At 33.8% G+C, this 19682-nt stretch overlaps 2 protein-coding genes across 2 annotated transcripts; both read right to left on the minus strand.

Moving 5' to 3' along the window:
* Positions 1–486: 486 nt before the first annotated feature.
* On the minus strand, positions 487–2262 carry LOC121238402 (probable WRKY transcription factor 48). The gene is made up of 3 exons (XM_041135256.1): positions 1662–2262; positions 1251–1394; positions 487–1112 (listed from the first exon to the last, which is right to left on the minus strand). The coding sequence occupies exons 1-3, from the start codon at positions 2120–2122 to the stop codon at positions 710–712; spliced, it is 1008 nt and encodes a 335-aa protein (XP_040991190.1). The 5' UTR covers positions 2123–2262; the 3' UTR covers positions 487–709.
* A 10883-nt stretch (positions 2263–13145) lies between these two features.
* LOC121238414 (probable prefoldin subunit 3) lies at positions 13146–17054 on the minus strand. Its single transcript, XM_041135263.1, is given in 7 exon segments — positions 13146–13540; positions 13868–13969; positions 14048–14133; positions 14136–14166; positions 15662–15733; positions 16429–16486; positions 16714–17054. Coding segments are annotated over 7 exon segments (576 nt in total). The 5' UTR covers positions 16863–17054; the 3' UTR covers positions 13146–13462.
* Positions 17055–19682: the final 2628 nt, after the last annotated feature.

Here is a 19682-nt window from a genome sequence, read left to right on the forward strand (position 1 = left end):
ATACGGACAAAGCGCATCAACAATCTCATCAATAGCTACTCAAACCAGTCCTATATTTTCAACATTAATGTTGAACCAGCCATATATTTCTGACACCATGATTTGAATTTAAAACCAAAACCCATTTCCTTCTGAGGATCAGCTGATCACAATCACATCGCCAATATTCAATGGCTCAAGCTCCATCTTGCACTTACATGCATGCAGGTTCCAAGGCAATAACTCCCTACACAAACCTTTTCACGACAACCTCATCTTTAGGGTTCCCCACCCTTCACGAGAGAATGAGCGGGGATCAAGTTCCCAAGTTCATTCTAGATTTCTCATTTTCCGATGAAGTCCTATAGGGATTTATGACAGAAAAGGAAGTTTTCTCACCAACTTTAGAATGAGAAAACCCTAACCCTAAATACTCTGACAAAACTACCCTTTGATAAGCGCGCCCCCAAAAGAGGAGGAGGAGGAGGAATTAAACAGGAGGGAAAAGATACAAATATATATCCATAATTGAATAATCTCCAAGTACAAAGAATTAAAAATAAAAAAACAACCGAACCCAAAACGAGTCCCTCCAAGGCTAAAACGGTAGTCATTTTACACTGATAATCCAGAAGATCTATATGAAATGTCGAAGTGGGTTCTTCCCTGAAGACAAAACTCATACGAGTCAGAGAATCACATACCATTAACAGATAAATTAACCATTAATCTACTCCTCTTTGGGCTCCTTTCGCATCTGCGACGGAACGATGTCCTGCAGAAGTCCATGGTCTCTAAGCAATGTTGCCGAGGACGTGCCAAAACGTCTCTCTTGGACAAAACGAGGAAACGAGGGATTCAAATTAGTAGTGTTAACATTCAAAGGCAGCTGTGAGCTATATATATAAGGATGTTGCTGTTGTTGATACTGAGGCTGTGGAACAACAAATGGTGAAGACAAACTGCTGTAGCCGGCGGCTTCTGTCGCTATTCCGATGCTTCCACGGGGTGTCACCGGACACGTATGCGTGTGCTGTCCTTCATAGGTCGTGACCACAATCGTAGAGTCATCACAGGAACGCTCCACTCGCTTCTTCACGCCACATCCAGCAGTGGTGCAACGGTAGTAGCTCCTGTACACAAAAATTCCGTGCGCCTCAAGAAAGTTAACAAAGCTAGCTAGCCATGAAAGTCATTGCAACTGAATTGGTGCAAACTTATCTGAATCAATCGTAGGGGGACCAGATCAAGGGGAGGGTGATATTTAATACCTTGGATAAGGACTATTTTTCACAGCTTTCTGGCCGTACTTCCTCCATCTGTACCCATCATCAAGGTGATCAACCTCGCTCTTTGTCATGAACGCAAATCTGGGCTCTCTTTGCCTTTTTTGGTTCTTCTTTTTGGGTTTCAACCTAAAACCCACATACACAAAAGACACTTTTCACTTTTTTGCTAAAACTCAAAAAGGAAACAGCCACCCCATGAAAATCATGCTTAGTTTAAACACCACAAATGAAAACCCATTTACCAATTCCTTTTCTCTTAGATTGCCCTATAACGCTTATTTTTTCATGTTTCGCCACAATTAGTACCATTACCAAAACAAGACCGAGAGAGCAAAGCAGCTAGATTTAAAGAAAAGAAAGGCTAATAGTAGTCTGCCAATTAGAGAAGCTTACTGTTTCTTATTCTTTTCTTGGTCGTCCTGGTCTTCCTCTTCTCCACCAGCCTTATTTTGTCCCTCATTCGCTGCTTCATTGGAGGACGAAGAAATCGACGAAGAGTTCGGCGTCGCCGGAGTATTCACCACCTCGGACGATTCGGGAAACGTCGAGGCCGGAGAGGGAAGCGGGTGTTGTTGTTCTTGTTGTTGTTGCTGCTGTTGCGGCTGAGGCATCATCGGTGCGGAAAACCATTCGAATAAAGAGGGGGGGTAGTCCGAGATGCCGGCCAGCATGTCCATGAAGCCTGAGGACGAGCCCTTTTGATGATCTCCCTGATGATCACATGGCATGTCGAAGATGCTTGCTGGTAAAGCAAAACTGCTCGGAATCTCATCGGAAAATGTCGAATTTGCCATTAATGAATTCTCAGTCTTCAGCTCTTGATCTTTCCTGTCCATGGACTCGATCATCAGCATATATTCTCCATTTAAGCCTCTCCTCCGACTAGCTTGTTTTGTTACGAACTCTTTCTATCTGTCAGAGAGAAAGAGAGAGAGAGATCAGAGGGAGAGTGTGTTTGGTTTTTTAGGAGTGTGAATGAGAGGGATAGGCTATAGCTTGGGTTGGGACTTTGGAGAACAGGTTGGCTAAGACAGGTTTCCCACCTAGGACTTGACCGACATTTGCCCGTTACAATGTATACGGAGTATGTCGATGGTCCGGTTTCTGCATTAAATGCAGTGAGGACCGCCAACGTGGGTCCACATTGGCAAACGCGGCTCTTTGACTGGTTTTACCGGTTGCGTGTAGACAAGATTTTTGGCCTCCACGTGGAATGGAAAATAAAAAATAAAAGGCTCTTCCGTTGCTTCTGATTTTCTTACCCGGACGATGATAGCTTATTTATTTGTATCACTTATTTATTATCATTTTTTTCAGATAATAGTGAATAAAGTTGTTATTAATAAAATTATTTTTTAAAATTTTTTCTTAAACATTAAGAATGTTAAAAAAATAAGAAATTCTATACATCAACTACTATTTATTTTCATACTATACATTTATAGTTTTTTTTTTTATAAGACGTGAGATGTTTTAATAAGACGTAGAGTGTGAGATAGTGAATAGTAATTGATGCATTGAATTTTTAAAAAAAAAATTAATAAATAAAAATTCAAATACATTATAGAGTAGTAAAATAATGATAAAAGAGTAGTAAACTTATCATTATCCTCATTCCCCTCTCTCTCTCCGGCAAAGTTAGTAAAATCTTTGGGTTTTCATATGTGTTGTGCAAACAATAGACAAATTACATCGTAAAATGTCCCATTTAATACCAAGGATAGTTGTTTTTAATTTTCTTTTTCCTCTAAGTAATGGATAAGGTTACATGATGGTAGCTTGGACACCATCAAATTAAGCCCTCTAAAATGGAAATTATCAGTAAACTTGTACAGTGTGTTAAATTGTTCCTATCTTCAAGGGTCTTGGATCATACATGAAGAATGCTCAAAAGTGGAAATAGTGTATAAAAAATTAGTGATCAAAAGTTCATATCTTCGACTGAGTATTACCATTATAGGAATTAAGAAAATGAAATTCTTGGTCCATTTTAATTTTTTCATTAATTACTAATACATCTTGTGGAAAATTAAAATGATTTTATTATTTAGCTGCTGAATTAAATTATTTGAATAATGATAAATGATACATACACAACTCTAATTAAATATATTTATGAAAAAAGTTGAATATGGCTCATACGTACGTAGGGACCAACCATTAGCGGGGGATAAATGCCAAAGCATAAACAATTAATTAAGGGGAAAAAAAATAAAGCAATTATACCTCAAGTAGCCCCAGATCAGGTTAATTAGTTTCTATCTACATTAAATACTTGGCATTGTTAATTTAAGCTAAAATTAAGGGCATCTGGGTAATACTGTGCAACTGCGTAGAAAAGTTTCCGGTCGACAGAGGAACCAAACAAGATCTAGAAGGCATGCAGAGATTGAAGTGGTAAAATTTTCCCGTATAAAAGAAAAAGAAAGAAGCTTCTGCACGTGTAAGGTCCGTGCATGACATGCTGTGCGCATGCTGACAACAATACCGCGTCACAGACTCCGGCCCCCAACTAGCCCGCTTCCTTCCCTACATCAACCAATCGAACCACGTCGTCAGTTTGACGCTAGCTAAACGCTGCATAATAATTTTAAAAAATTAATCTATTATTGAAAAATTAAATTTTTTATATGAATTTTATATTTATACACAGTTTTTCAAATAGATTGTATAGCGTTTATACACTTTAAAACTATAAATATTATTTTTCATTCTTTTAATAAAGAAAATCAAATACAATCGTAAAGTGTGTAAGTGTTGTACGGTCTTTTTAAAAAATTAATTTTTTTTATATATAATATTTACTCACTTTTTTAAAAAAATTACGTGGTCTCGTGCGAATTCTACTATTACAAATATCATTTGTCTCTTTTAATTTCTTCTTATATATATTGACGTTATATAATTTTTCTGGGCAGTTTCCAATTTCATTGCAATTAATTATAAAGTAACAAAATGTACATATTTTTTCTGGGCAGTTTCTGATTTCAATGTAATTAAATATATTTTAATTATAGCGTCCTGTAGTACTTCCCTGGCCTTTATTCTATGCACGTACAAATATCCAGTTTAATATATATCAGTGTCCATCGTGTTTTTTACCATTGTCAATTTTGACTAATTGGAGTTTACGATTCAAAAGTTTGAGCACTACTTTAGTACTTTATGTACGAATATACGAGTTCAAATGTCATATCATGCGTGATTTTTAGGGTTTTGAGTGATTAATAATTAATCTTTTGCTCGTAACCAAGAGTAATTGTGATCTTGTTGTTTAGAGTAGCGATTTAGAAATGAGATAAAATAAGATAGTTTTATATGAAAAATAAAAATTAAAAAAATATTGTTAGAATATTATTTTTTAATATTATTATTGTTTTAAGATTTGAAAAAATTTAATTATTTATTATATTTTATATGAAAATTTAAAAAAATTTTAATGATAAGATGAGATGAAACACTTTCTAAATCTAATCGGGATCTAAGAACTATTTATGAACGCTTGCAAGAAATAGATAGTACAATATTTATCGTTTCTCTTGCATAATTTTAAGTTTTTAATGAATATTATAAGATTTAGTTTATTTATGCGTTTATTACTCATTTTATAATATTATATTTTTTCTCTATTATCTTAAAACGAGTCTTAATTTTAAAGAAAATAATAGTTATTGCGTACAATAAAAAAGAAAATTTATGACGAATTATTTGCAATGAGAATAATTATTTGTTACAAGAATAAAATCATTTTGATATGAAATAATCATTTTAACAGGAGATAACTAATTATAAATAAACAATTTTTTTGTAATGATAGTGGATAAAAAATATTAATTAACTTAGGTCTAGTTTGCTTTCAAGATTAAAACTCAAAATTTTAAAAATATTTCATCTCATCATTACAATTTTTTCAAATTTTTATACAAAATAAAATAAACAATTCAACTTTTTTAAATTCTAAAATAAAAATAATATTAAAAAATATATTCTAACAATATCTTATTTAATTTTTAAACTTTAACCTCAACTCATTTCTAAAAAACAAATGAGGCCTTAGTGGTGGAGTGGACGCTTGCAACTTTCTAGATAGACCATTGCTATATATCCACCATATAATTATATAGCTATATATTAATAAGGAACCTCGACAAGGTTAATTATAGTTCGACCCCTCTTTTCATAAATTCCATTCTGGATCCCTAAATCAGTGCCCATAAATCAACATTAGATAAATGTTACGGTGCACACCAAATGTACGTGCATCCAAAATATGTAAAATAGTGCAAATGTTTTTTTTTTTTTTTTTTGGAAAGAATTTTAAACATCCTTAACCATTAAAAAAAAATAAAAATATATATAAATTCACTAATAATTACTTTCTTAACCATTAAGAAGAAAAATTCAAATATATGAGTAGGCATATTTGAAAATATATTAGTATTTTCCATCAAAATGCTAGCTAAAAGTTATAGCATTTCGTAAAATGATAGAGCCATGCAGCTTCATGCAATCATGTATTTCTAGATCTCCATGTTGTCATTGCACATTAAAATCTAAAATAATCATCACAACTTCCATGTACAAATTGATGACTACAATGGGAAAAATTCCAAATTAAACCTCCTTGATCAATTCAATCACGAGAAAAGAATTGGAAGAATGGATACAATTGGCCGGGGTAATTCAACATATATATGATATATATATATATATATATATATGGAAAAATCTAATTGTAAGCAATTCTGTGCACTAATATGTACACCCATTCAATATGATTGGTTAAAAAGTAGATTTTATTGAAAACAGTACTAATTTGAATTAAGAATATGAAGACAACAATATTAGTACGCAGATTAGTATACCAACTTGCTTTTATATAACAAAACTCTATATATATATATATATATATATGTATATGTATCAAAGCTGTAAATGGAAAGAAAATTATTTTAGAGTCTACATGAAACAAACCTTGCCACGATACACGGTCCATATATGGTCCCCCGATGTCCAGAACTCGATGTGGGATTAGACAAAACAAAGCCAATAATATTCTAGCTAGCTAGCTCGCCTTCACACGTGTATTTAATCATAATCAGATCCCTTAGTTTTGTTTGCTTGTTTTTGTTTGTTGGTATTTTCCTCCCACTGGGGTATCAAATCATGGAAAGGTTAGATCAATAGCTTTTGTTTAACCAATGATATGTGGCCTTTCAAAGAACATGCAGTACTTAATTACGCGGTTTTAGAGATTTTGCTGTTGCTTCCAATACATGATGACGCCCTGATTGATCCCCCTCTCTACAACATGCATTTTTCCCTTCCTTTTCTTTTCTATCAATGGACTTTATAAAAAATACGCAAAACTAATTATATATATATATATATGTAACAAAACTCTTATTATAAATCACTAATCATAAATAAATAAATAAAGTTTTAACATATCATAGTAACTGGTACAACCGGCGTGCCTATGTCAGGTGTATTTTTTACCCGTTTACTTTTTATTTTTGATGAAACACACTGTTTTATTTTCACTTCCTTCTCTCTCTTCATTTCGTTCCTTATCTCTTTCTCCCTCGAAATTACTTCGGTTGTAATCCCTCCCTCTCCCTCTCCATCTCCTTCTCCTCTTCTCTCCTCGATCCTTCTCCAATTTCGCTCATTCTCATTTTTTCTCCAACTGACCTCTCCTTCTCCCTCTACATTTCGTTTCCCTCTCCCTCTTCGTATAAACAAACACCCATCAAGATAAACACTTAATTCAAGCAATTAAAAAAGAAAAAATTCCGTAAAAATTTCACGATTGAAGAGGCACGCACGAAAGCATTCTAATCAAACGTCATTACCATTTTTCTTTCTTGATTTTCAAGTTTTGGTGTTAACGCACAACCATACACGCTGAAGGAACATCATGATATTATGATATTATGGTTGACTGTTTTTTGCTTCGGGAATAAGTTTGGCAGAAAAAAAGGAATAAAAAAGAAAAAAAAAACACGGTAATGGGAAGGGAACTAACTTATTACACGAAGCACGAAAAATCCACAGGGAAATAAATTCTGAGAAGGTTTCATATTCCTTTCACACGTTTCTTCACGTGCCAACGTGGCTCGTGCTTGACACTTTAAATTTTAATGATCTCATAGTTGGCGCATGTTTACCACTTGCTAAGTCTGCGCGTGATTCTTGTAGTAACCTCTGCTTTTGATCTGCTCCCTCTGGGACAAATCGAACACCGACTGAAACAACAAGGGTCCTCCCGATAAGGTTAATTGTTTCTTCTTTTTCTTTACATATTTTTTAAACATATTTTTTATTAAAAAAATATCAATTTACTGATAAACACTTTCGTAATTATTATTTATTTATTTATTATTATTATTATTTTTTAAAATGTATCGGTCAATTTGGAGATCATCAATTCATCTGCCCCCAGCATTTTCAAGGATTTCAATTTTGACCGCGGTTTCTGAGTCTCGCACGGTACTGGCCGATATGTCGCTTTATGGGGATCCGAGTTTTCTGAAACACAGTGGTCAAAAGGTCAGAGCTTTGAATATTTACGGCCTGGTGTGCAATGTTCAATTAAAGAAAGAAAGAAAGAACATGGCAGCAGCTTGTTGGGTAGATGTGAAGGGATTTGCATGTGGCCAGGGGAATCGAGGAAAGACTTGTATTATTCTCATGATCTGTTGGGTAGTTGGTTTCTGCTTTGGATAACCCTATTCACACTGTGGATTAATTGGCTTTGTGGAGTTACAACTTTAAGGATATGTACATGGACCGTCGTTGTCCTGTAATCTGTACAACCTAGACAAAATATGCATGGTCTACGGGGCAAAGGCTACGAAATTTACACATGCACCTCCTCTTAATATTCAGGTTGTATATATGTACTATGTAGCATGCATGAAATATATGAATCTTAAAGGTTGCTAAATTCTATATATAATTAACTTATGTGGGGACACATGATGATGATCATGCATGTACATGCACGCACCCATATATAGTTTCCTACCCCTTAACTGTATTCGACTTATTGATCGAGAGATCATAAATATAAGAGTAAATTAATTAAGGTGCATGGGGAAGTTTCAAATATATATATATATATATATATATATATATATATATATATATTATATACACCAAACATGCATACATGTGTAGAAGACTTACAAGGCCGTACAAGAACATGATACCTATGGTGATGTTCACAATTCACATTAGACGATGAGAATGTTTTTGGGAAATTAATTTTCTTAAATATATATTATTAAATATATATATATGAGTTGGGCTATTATGCCGCCCCACTTTTACCGTTGGGCGTACTGTTCAGTGATTTTTTTTTTCTTTTCCATTTTTTAAATACATTTAAATATTTTTAAAAAATAAAAAAAATATATCAATACACTTAAAATCACTTCTTTAATCATTAAGTAAAAAAAAAATTTGACCAGCAGTTAAATAGAGCGGTAAGAGTGGGTCGACAAAGTAATTTTACTCAATATATATATATATATATATATATAATATATTAATTGTTGCTGATATTAGAGGAAGAGAATGCAGCGGCCGAGACCGCTTTCTTGCAGTGTTGTTTTCTATGGGCACGCGGCTAATTAAATTATATATATATATATATATATATATATATATATATATATTCCATTACCGACAACTTTAGTTTCCTTAATAATTTATAGATTGTGTGAAAAAAAAAAACCTTTATATTATTGTGTTAAAAATAATTATATAGGAACGGAATGTGTGAGAGTTATATATATATGGAAAATGATAGGGTTATTATCCTCATACTACTTATTTTATATATGATTTTTTTTTTAATTTTTTATTTTACTTAATGGTTAAGTAAGTGACTATTAGTAAAATTATATCTATTTTTTTAATTTTTTTCTTAATGGTTAAAGATGTTAAAAAAATACTTAAAAGAAAATGATAAAAAAAATAAAAAAACTTGAAATGAATTAGGAGTAGTAAATGGGTAGTAACCCTATCACTACCCTATATATATAGCTTGATGCATACATATATATATATATATATATTAACATGCATTATTAGGGAATCTAGCTATAGGTTATATATACTTCTTATAAATAATATGCCATATAATCATTCTGATTAACGAGATGATCATGATCATCATAGAAAGATTAAAAAAGGAAAAGAAAAAAAAAACGGTGCTTTTTTTTTATCATTAGGGGGGGATCAAAAGGCTAGAATAACCGATGATTTTGGCAACAGAATCAAAAAAGAAAAAAAAGTTTTTGCATGCTGTTTGTGTTCCATATATATAGATATATATATATATATTTATATATATTCCTTTCATCTTTTCGGCGTGAAGAAAGAACATGAAATTTAGAATTTTAGAGACGATCATGTCATAATGGTGCTTTTGAAAATATTTGTTGAGCCAAGTAATTGATTAATTATGAATTATTAGCCAAAAGCCCCTTTAATTTGGTTGCATATTATATAACTTTGATCTCTCATCAGCTATAGCTTCTAGATCATTAATATATAATGCTTAGATCATCATCCACTAATGACGGTCGATCGTAAAGTAATTATAACTTGAACTGCCCTAATTTGATTTTGTATTTATTATGATCAAACAAAGTGCGTGATCAGAATATATAATATTTATATATATTCCCTCCTACAATTAATTATATGATCTATATATACTTATTGCTTATATATATATATATATATATATATATATATATATATATATATTTAGACATTAGATAGATAGGATCCCTACAAACATGATCATGATGATCATTTCTCTCAAGAATTGGATTTATATAAGTATCAAAATAATTGTTTAAATTTAATATATTATTATACGAATCTCTGTCTCTGATCTCTTTCACTCATGACCCAAGGGCCAAGACGCTAAGACTATTGGTCTCATGCATATATATATATATATATAGTCAATCCAATCAGGTTTGACCGGCAACAATATTAGTCCACGGCCGGAAGTATACGTGTTATAAATTACACCGGACGATTGAAAACGTCGGTATTTTCGATTAAAGAGCTGTTTGCAATTGTAAATTCCAGAGACAAAACCCTAAAGCCGGTTTTCTTCCTTTCATATGGACCTCCAATATGATCATGATTTATGGCTTTTGAAAACCCATGCAAGACGTTGATGGAGAAGCTGGATGGATGAATGAAAACAACCCCACCGATGATTGCGGCATTTTGAAGTTACTCTAATCGTTGACAGATTATTTTTATAATTAAATAATTATAATATATATGTTTTTAATAAATAAAAAAGTGAGAAGACTCGAATTTGAGGTTGAGGTTGAGTTAGCATCAATGCATGGCAGCACATGATAAGTCAAAGTCAACATATTGATAATTTATATGTTTTTATTTAATTTATTGTGACGCCAAAAACGCGTTATAACACAAAAGGACAAGGTGACTCTATTTTAAATTACTAGGGCATGGGCAGTGAGGACAAAGGTGCATTGGGTTTCGTGCACGTCTCTATAAACATTTGTGAGTCTCCCTTCCCCCCAACTTTTTAGCTATGATTGCATGAAAGCAAAAGCCCGGACGTCCTCTCACGTAATGCGTTTGTTTCTTTGCGTCTTCTTTGGTTAGTGGTCTCTCTTTCATTTTGGGTCAGCCTCATTTTTGAGTGAAGTCTACTCTGATGCTGCCATTTTCTTCTATATCCTTCGTTAATTTATTGCCCAATTATAAAAATAATTATTAGATTCCTTGTGATAAATTATGGATATCGATTATTGGTTCAAACAGGGCACCGGTAATGATTTTTGCAAAACATTACCATTCCACAGGACCACAACAAATAATAATTAAGTACAACAAACATGGCACCGGTAATGACTTTGCAGTCGTGAGTGCGTAAATGCTGCATAATCACTTTAAAAAAAGTGAATAAATACGAGACTTACATAAAAAAAAAAAATTAATTTTTTTTAATAGTAGACCCTCTTTTTTTTCAAAGCAATTACACGGCATTTGTGAATTCCACGACTGTATGTAACATTACTCATCACGTCTATAAGATCGGCAAGAAATTCAATAAAAAAAAATTATTATTAAGATTGGCTAATAATATTAATAATTCAATCCTCCTAAAACCCAATAAAAAACAAGAGAGAGAAGAAATCTAAACCCGTGAATTGAACGCGGATTTTCAGGTGCAGTCAACCCAAGACTATCATAATCACAAGGTGACCAAAGGCCATGAAGCTCATATTTAATCAAAATCATGTGCCATAAAAATGCTATTGTTTATGGATATATATAATACCCTAAAAGATACAAAAGAATATCAGAATTGTGGTGGAAGAAAGAAACGAGTTGTGGTTTGTGTCTAGTGAAGAGTGTCAAACCCATATATGCCGTATTCAGTAACAAAAAAAAAAAGATGGAATAAACCCATATGCTTTGATTTTGGAACTATTATTTTTTATTATAATTTGGGCCTGTTTCAAGAGTCAACTATGCATGTAATTAGATTATTGTTGGTTCTCGTCTTGACAACATCGACCAAGATCCAACCTCAGAAGCAGCTTTCTGATGGTTCACTAGAACAACTTTGTGGCCCACCACTTGAACAACTTCGTGGCCCACAGGAACAAAAGCAGGGCATCTGTTATATTCAACAATATATATATATATATATATATATATATATATTTCTTTATGGGGCAGGCTGTAAGAGAAATTTATTTATTTTTTTAGGAGAAACTTCTAGTTTTACTTCAAATAAATAATGACATAAAAGATCTAATTCAAAAGAAACATTTTATTAAAGTTACAGCAATAGAAATTTGGAAGGTCCAGTCAACAAAGCCATCCGAATCCTACTTAAGGTCCTAAAAAGTTCAATAAGAGAATTTCAATGATATACATGATACAACAGCCTCACGAAAACTGCCATGTATGCAAGTATTATTTGCAGTGGGAGAAGATAGGTGACATGAGACAGTCTTTCTGCATCAAATTAGGCATAATCCCATCTCACCCAGAAGGGGGGGCAAGGCTAGTGAGTTCAAAGATCTTAGGACAGGTTTGTGCTCAAGGAAACAGCTATTAGCCTAAAAAGTCTTGACATTAACCCAGTATACCACATTCCACCATTTTGTATGGACTCTGAATGACTAAAGGCAAAACCGAGTGTCTACAGCACAAAACATGCAAAGACGCTAACTTGGAAAATTGCTAATGTATTGACTTTAAATGTTTCACCGACAAGATAGGGTCTCTGTGTGATAATGCAAGGCCATTCAAATTCAACTTCATGTCAAGCTCATAAAAACAGTGATTGAAACAATAACGTTTGTGCAGCCCCCACCTACCTGCTGGATCAGATTCCAAAACAGAAGCATGGTAACATAATAGTTAATAGAGAATTTCAAACTGTTCAATGCTTTTCTTTCTCCAAAGGCTGCTATGGTTGTCTTTAAACAAAAAACAAAATTTAAAGATCTTTCAGAAACAGTACCATCACATTAGTTGACTTAAGATACATCGAAATTAACATCATGTCATTCCGACCATCCACAATATTATATCACAAACCATCCAGATCTACGTTCCTTTTAAGGATGGATAGATAAGATTGGGGTGAAATCATTACAGACCCAGTGATCTTGAGTCTTGACGCCTAGGCGTTTCATCGGCAAAGGTTTGCCGACAAATTACCTTTAATTTGAAGCTTCCTGGGTCCCATAATCTTCCTCATTAAAGAGAATTTCAAAATTTAAATTACAGCTAGTTAGCTGATATCAAAACTCATTTCAAGCATGTTGTTATAAGTAATTAGCTATCCCAAAGTTTCACCAAGCAAAACAAACATGTCCAATCTGAATTACGGGCAATACAGATGTTATAGCTCAATCCCATCACTGTCATCATACATCAAAACTAGTTCTTATAACATAACATTTTCCCTAGAAAACAGATAGTTCTAATAAACCACAATCTGGGACTTGAAATGCAGAAGTAAAAAGAATCCTTGAAATAGATCATTGACTCCTGTAGGTAAAGGGAGACAATCACCTAATTCAAGCAAAAAAAAAGAGAGATCAGGACCATACTCTCACAAGGAAAACATATTCTGCACCAGTGAATCTGGGTGGATGGTTTTAATTTCACGTGTCTTTCGCAGCAGCAACTTGTCGAATTCTGCGCTGATGAACATCCCAGTTATATATCCGAGCAATGGTGACCTGTTCAATGGTTGTCAAATGGTCAAGAATTAATATTAATATTATTATTATTATTATTATTATTTAATGTTAAAGATATATGAAAAGGAGTTGATAGTTAAACATGCTTAAGCATGCCTACGATTTTTATAGGATTGTTACATTTCTCAACTTCATGATCAATAAAGCACCGAAATTAAAGTGCTATAGGCTCCCACTCCCGCACCATATACTACATGCAATGCCTTGAACGTAAAAACATCTTTTATGCCAATGGATGCACAACGTACAAAAACATATAGTGTTTCAAACAGAGAGAGTAACTTCTCACATTCACACGAATACTACCTGAGTTATTGTCACTTGATCTCTCAAGAATTGTAGATCAGCAACAAGAACTTCTAAACTGGCTTTAGCGTTATCTAAATTTTTTTTCAGAAGAGTAGCGGCCTGCACCATAAAGACAGACAAGAACTCAACCTGCAGACATATGAAGAAAAAGCTAAGCAAGATTTGACTGGAGCGAACCTCTTCACATGAATACTCCAACATGACGTTTGCTCCCAGCCATAGACATACTGAGTCAGTATCCTCGATGCAAGCTCGAGAATATTGCCTTCAGAGACTTCAAAATCAGTAATAAGTCCCTGCAATCGTAACCAAAGAAACCTCATTCAAGTAAGAACATAAGAGTAAACTAATAATCTAGTAATGAACTCAAACACCTCCCATGACATTGAACTGGCTAGAGTTGTTGTTTGTGGAAACTATTTTCAAGGGACTAAAAAAGATTTTTATACATTATTATTATTATTATTATTATTATTATTATTTTGAGATTGAAAATGCAACATCTCACTGCAAGGAACTACCCCAATATGTAAGTTAAGCGCATATTCCTGGATATCCTTTTTTTGGGAGTTTTTTTTTTTTGTTTTTTTTTGGGGGGGGGGGGGGGGGGAAGAGACACTCTATTGTTCCAGCCAGAAAAAGGAAGATGTCATTCTCAGAAGATGTTTTCCTCTATCCAAGTTTTAGGGTAAATGGTGCGAACCTAGAAAGAATGGACTCGCACCACTCTTGACACATTCAAACGAGTCCATGTCCAGCATAAAAAAAAAATGTTTTTAATGCTTGAAATGTTTTGGACTCTTCTCGGAAACAATCCAAATGCAATCAGACTCACCACAGATGAGGTCAGTGCATGCCGAGATCAATTGGTATTCTTTTTTATTTTTTAAAAGTCTGGATATGTCGTAGCATTTTAGGAAGGTAAGAGGTTAGACAAAGGGAATCTGTTTCAGTCAATAGTTTCTCATCACAAGAACAATATCAAATAAAAGTGATAAAGGGAGAGGGAAAAAAAAAAGCCCTCAAATTCAAAACTTGACTTTAAGCTTATGACCTTTGTTCTGTATAATTCAGGAATTGCACACAAAATACAATACGTAGCCAAGACCAAGCTTATGACCTTGCATAGCAAGACCAGAAAACGCACAGATCATGACTGTGGAATGAGGTTCCCCGCATTCCACATTGCATTTGTGCTTAGTTTTTTATAACAAAACATGACAATGGTGGCCAAGAACATTTTGGATTGCAATTTACACGAAACATATACTGTTCACGGTTAATTGAAATCTTCAATAGAATGAAATGAAAGATAAAAGGACCACCATTATGAGCAAAAGCTTGCTGCAAGCTTGTATAATGTGGACAAGGTTTAGCCCAGAGCAATGAAAAACTCAGACTTCAATCCATGCATGACTTCATTTCATATCATAATGAAAGGCATAGAATACACAAGCAGCATGAGGTTAACCGCAGTTTTTCCAAATAACCTGCACCACTCGACTTCATTTGATACCAACAAGAAAGACATAAAGTAATTGTTTTTTATATACAATATAACATACACTACTTATTTGTGACATCTTTAGGGCTGTGTATGAATATCACCAGCACTCGCCATGAAGATACTTGAAACCGAATGTGTTTAGCAGAATGATTGTCCCATAGTATACATTAGCGTGCACCCACAGAGAAAAGAATAACCAAATCCCCTAAGGTTTTGTATTCATCATGATCTGTTAGAAAATGACATTCAACACAGACAAATTACATAAAAGTACAAAAACGAACCTCACCAGTACCCTTCTTAGCTTGCAACGTGGCAACCACATCTAAGCACTTTACAATGTCAGGAATCTTAGCCTGATAATCACAAGAAAAAAAGTGTTACCCAAATCATATAAATCCAAATTAGGTATGAAGATATTCGTGGTGTTAAATATGAATGGTTTACCAAATTCAGCCCCAAAAGAGGAATTAGAAAGAAGAAATATGGTGGAAGACAAATTTCAGGAACCCATACTCATCCACAGTTTGGTAACTGATATGGCGACCAACAATTACACCCAAGGTTGTATGGTATACTGCTTATATGGGGTTATATGGGGAATATATTAATGCCTTTTACCAAAAAAAAAAAAAAAATCCCAACTACTTCTAAGGTTGTATGGTATACTGTTTATAGCTTATATTCTACCGCCTCAACATACAAATAAGTTAGAAAAAGTTTAGGATCCTCCAGGTCGTTCATAGTGAGACGACAACATCTAAACCATTTTATTTAAAGATAATGGCTCCACGTGCAGTTCCCAAAAAAATCAACAGGATTCTAATCTAGAGAGGTGTCTCCATAAATATTTGCAGCTATACGCAATAATGGTATTTAACAATCAAAATCCAGTTAATTAGCACAATTTTAGTCTAAAATAGGCTACTGACTTCTCTTCCATTATAACTATAAACAATAATTAGAGAATAAAAACATGAAACTCAACAAGTCAGGTCAAATTCGAGTGCCCATGTCATTTGCAGAAACAGCTAAAGTTCAATAAGATCACCTGAAGATCCCTTTGCTGAGCTAGAAGTTTCATCTCAACCAACTTATACTGCTGTACTCTGCTAGAGATTAGAGCATGGCAGACATTAAAAAATATCAAAATTTACAGAAAGAGAAACAGAAAAAAAAAATGTTACAGATTCTAAGGCATCATATATCTTCAAATCCAACACTATTCTCTCTAACATTCGAGGGCAAAAAAAAAAAAAAAAACAGAAAATGAACAAGCTACAAATCATTAGTGAGATTTATGAGAGAAAGATTGAAAATTGAAATAGAGGCATACCTTTCTTGGAGGAAAGCGAGAGCAGAGTTAACGTCGAGACCTGATTGGGTGAGATAGGTCTGAACGTCCTCAACGAATTGAGCACCTGGTATTCCTCTTCGTTCTGTAACCCCTGGAGAAGCCGAAACCGAAAACGAAGACGAAGCCATTCTCTCAAACCAAAACACAGAGTAGAGAGAGTATTGGTTCTGGGGTTTAGAGACCAGAGCAGCAGCGATTGCGAGGGCGACTACGCAAAAAACGCCGCCGTTTTCTGTTTTCGTCTACCTGGATGGAAAGAACGGCTTGTTTCGCTGCGGGGTTTTGGACTAATTTTGGTACGGGAAGGTTAGCAATCACGGGCTTTTAAGATGGTTTAACAGAATTTTAAAGGGCCTCCGATCGGCCCAGTGTACAGTCCCCCTCATCCGTCAATAACGTGGTAAATAAATAAGTATATTTTATCGATTTATATATTTTTTTAATAATTTTTTTATTTGATGAACGTCCATCCTTGAAAAGCCTTGTGCATTCCGAATATGAAATTGACATTTATAATTTTAGAATGTATAAAATTTACGTGCCTCTTTTAAAAAAATAAATAAATACGTGATTCATATAAAAAATTTATTATTTTAATAATAGACTCATATTTTTTTCAAAATAAATATGCAGAATTTATATATCCTATATTTAGCATTACTCGAATATAGAATGAGTGCCACTATGCGATTTATGCATGCTTGAACTTGAAATTGACGAGAAAATAAAGCCCAATAAGCTTTGCAAATAGGGTGGTTTTTTTTTTTTTTTTTTTTTTTTTTTTTTCAAAACATGAAAAGATTATGGGATGTAAAGGGAGATACGATATATATGTAATGAGCCCAGATCTGAAAGGCCAGTCCATGGTGCATGGAATTATTTCTCTCAATCCCATTTGCGGCCCACTTTCTCTCCAAAGCAGTTCAAGCCCTTTCTCAATCCCATTCATGGGCCCCTGAAAGTGTGTAATATTCAGTACGAATTTGGATCATCTGGGTTTTTAAATGCCAGCTAAAGATCTGTGGGGATTTCTTGGCTTCTCGGTGATTAATTAGGCTTTCCACTTTCACAAGTACCTCATCATAAATAGGTTGAGTAAAAATTTTATAACTCCAATTCAATACTAGCCCTAACTCTAACTTCATTGAAGTTGGATAACTTGGAGTTCGGAGTTAGAGTTCGAATTTTTGTATAAAAAATAGTCGAAGTCGAAATCATAAGTTTGAACTTTTGCGTTCTGCATCTTTGTGGCTCTGAATCCGGCAACTCCAATTGGAGTCGGAATCAACTTCGATTCGGAGTTAGAACTCAAATTGACCTCTGACATAAGTCGGAGTTGGAGGTTGGGGTTCATCATTCCGACTATGAAATCGCCTCCGACCGCCCTTGGCCTGCTCCATAGATCACGATGTTTTACACTTAATGGTCCTCATAACAACTAGCACGTTTGACATGTTTTATAGATATATGTGACCTCAAGTACTTCAATCTCCAGCTGTCGAAATTATTCTCTAATTTTGGAAGCACCACTCCAACTTGCAAGACTGTGGGACCGCAATTAATATCACATAAACCATATAAAAATTGATGTAGCACTACCACTAATTAATTTAAGGTCGTTCGTCCAAAATTCAGGGGAATATGAATAATATTTCACCCCGACAGCCCACCGATGTTGATTTGATCGTGACTCTTTTATAAGTTGAAGCCTATTCATAAACCATATATAAAGGTCCAATTATATATAAAGCATGCATATATATATATATATATATATATATATAGGTAAATTAGTGTTTCCACCTTGCATGCTGTACACCGCACCACATGCGTTCTTTTCATCAATAATGTACCCCTAATCCTAATCTACAACGTATGAACATGGTGTCCACACTAATTTTCTATATCTTAATAAATCCATGAATAATTTGTCGGAATTCCATGAGAGAATGGTTTCACATGATTAGCTTCTAGATAACTCTCTCCCTAGTCATGTTGCCTTGTGGGCGGGACCTCCTTATTGTCGTTTAAGGTAAAGAATAATTTGTGCTGATCAAGAGACTTAATGTATAATAAAATTTTATTTGCAAGTCTATATGTAAAATATATATTTCATGCCACTAATATTATAAAATTTAATTTAATTTACAAGAGAAATTTGATAATCAAATATATTGTAAATCAAATTCTAACTTGTTATAAGTAGTGCGGGAGTATTTTCCAACAACACTTTTTGAAACTACGAGGAAAGGGAAAATACAATGGTTTGTCTGAAAAAAATAAAATATCCGTCATCACATTAATTAGGTTCATGATTAGTAGGGGCGTTCATCCGGGTTTCAACCTAAACCCGGACCGGAACTCGGATTTCAAACTCGGGCCGGATTGATCCGGGTCAGACCCGGATTTTAAATCTGGGTTCCAGGTTGTACCCAGTTTTTTTTTTTTTTTTTTTTTTAGGAAAAGCCTTTATTTGATTAAAAATATTTGTGTTCTAAAAGCTCAATTAGCAAAACACAAAACTTCAAATATGATGAGAATGGATTCTTTTTTTTTTTTTTTTTTTTCCAAATACACCCACACTAACAAATATTTTGTAGAGTTTTCATTCAAATACATATCCATATACAGCCACTTCTCTTAGTAAAATTAATAAACAAGAACATACAATAAAAATCTTGCCCAACTTTCTAGTTTTTTATATTTGAGAAAACATATATGTACCTAATAACAACATAGTGCATGGTGACTTTGTATATATTAAGCATTAACCACTTATAGTGCATGCCAATATAAAACCGAAAGGCCATGCAACTCTCATCAACATTAATATATATAGAGTTTCTCTAGCTCCTCATTTAAGATCAAAGAGGAGTTTGCTGAGGCTGTTGCTTGCACTGACTAAAAGGCATTTTCTTCTAAACTTCTCCATGACAACCAAATTCTTT

The sequence above is a fragment of the Juglans microcarpa x Juglans regia genome, chromosome 1D (genome assembly GCF_004785595.1).
Source record: "Juglans microcarpa x Juglans regia isolate MS1-56 chromosome 1D, Jm3101_v1.0, whole genome shotgun sequence".
Lineage (NCBI taxonomy): Eukaryota > Viridiplantae > Streptophyta > Magnoliopsida > Fagales > Juglandaceae > Juglans > Juglans microcarpa x Juglans regia.

Bases quoted from the DNA above. Each gene is read 5' to 3' on its own strand.
- LOC121238402 (XM_041135256.1), bottom strand. From the start codon at position 2,122: ATGCTGATGATCGAGTCCATGGACAGGAAAGATCAAGAGCTGAAGACT. The intron at 1,395-1,661 runs GTAAGCTTCTCT...TGTGGGTTTTAG, and splicing joins CAAGAAAAGAATAAGAAACA to GTTGAAACCCAAAAAGAAGA. The intron at 1,113-1,250 runs GTATTAAATATC...TTTTGTGTACAG, and splicing joins AAAAATAGTCCTTATCCAAG to GAGCTACTACCGTTGCACCA.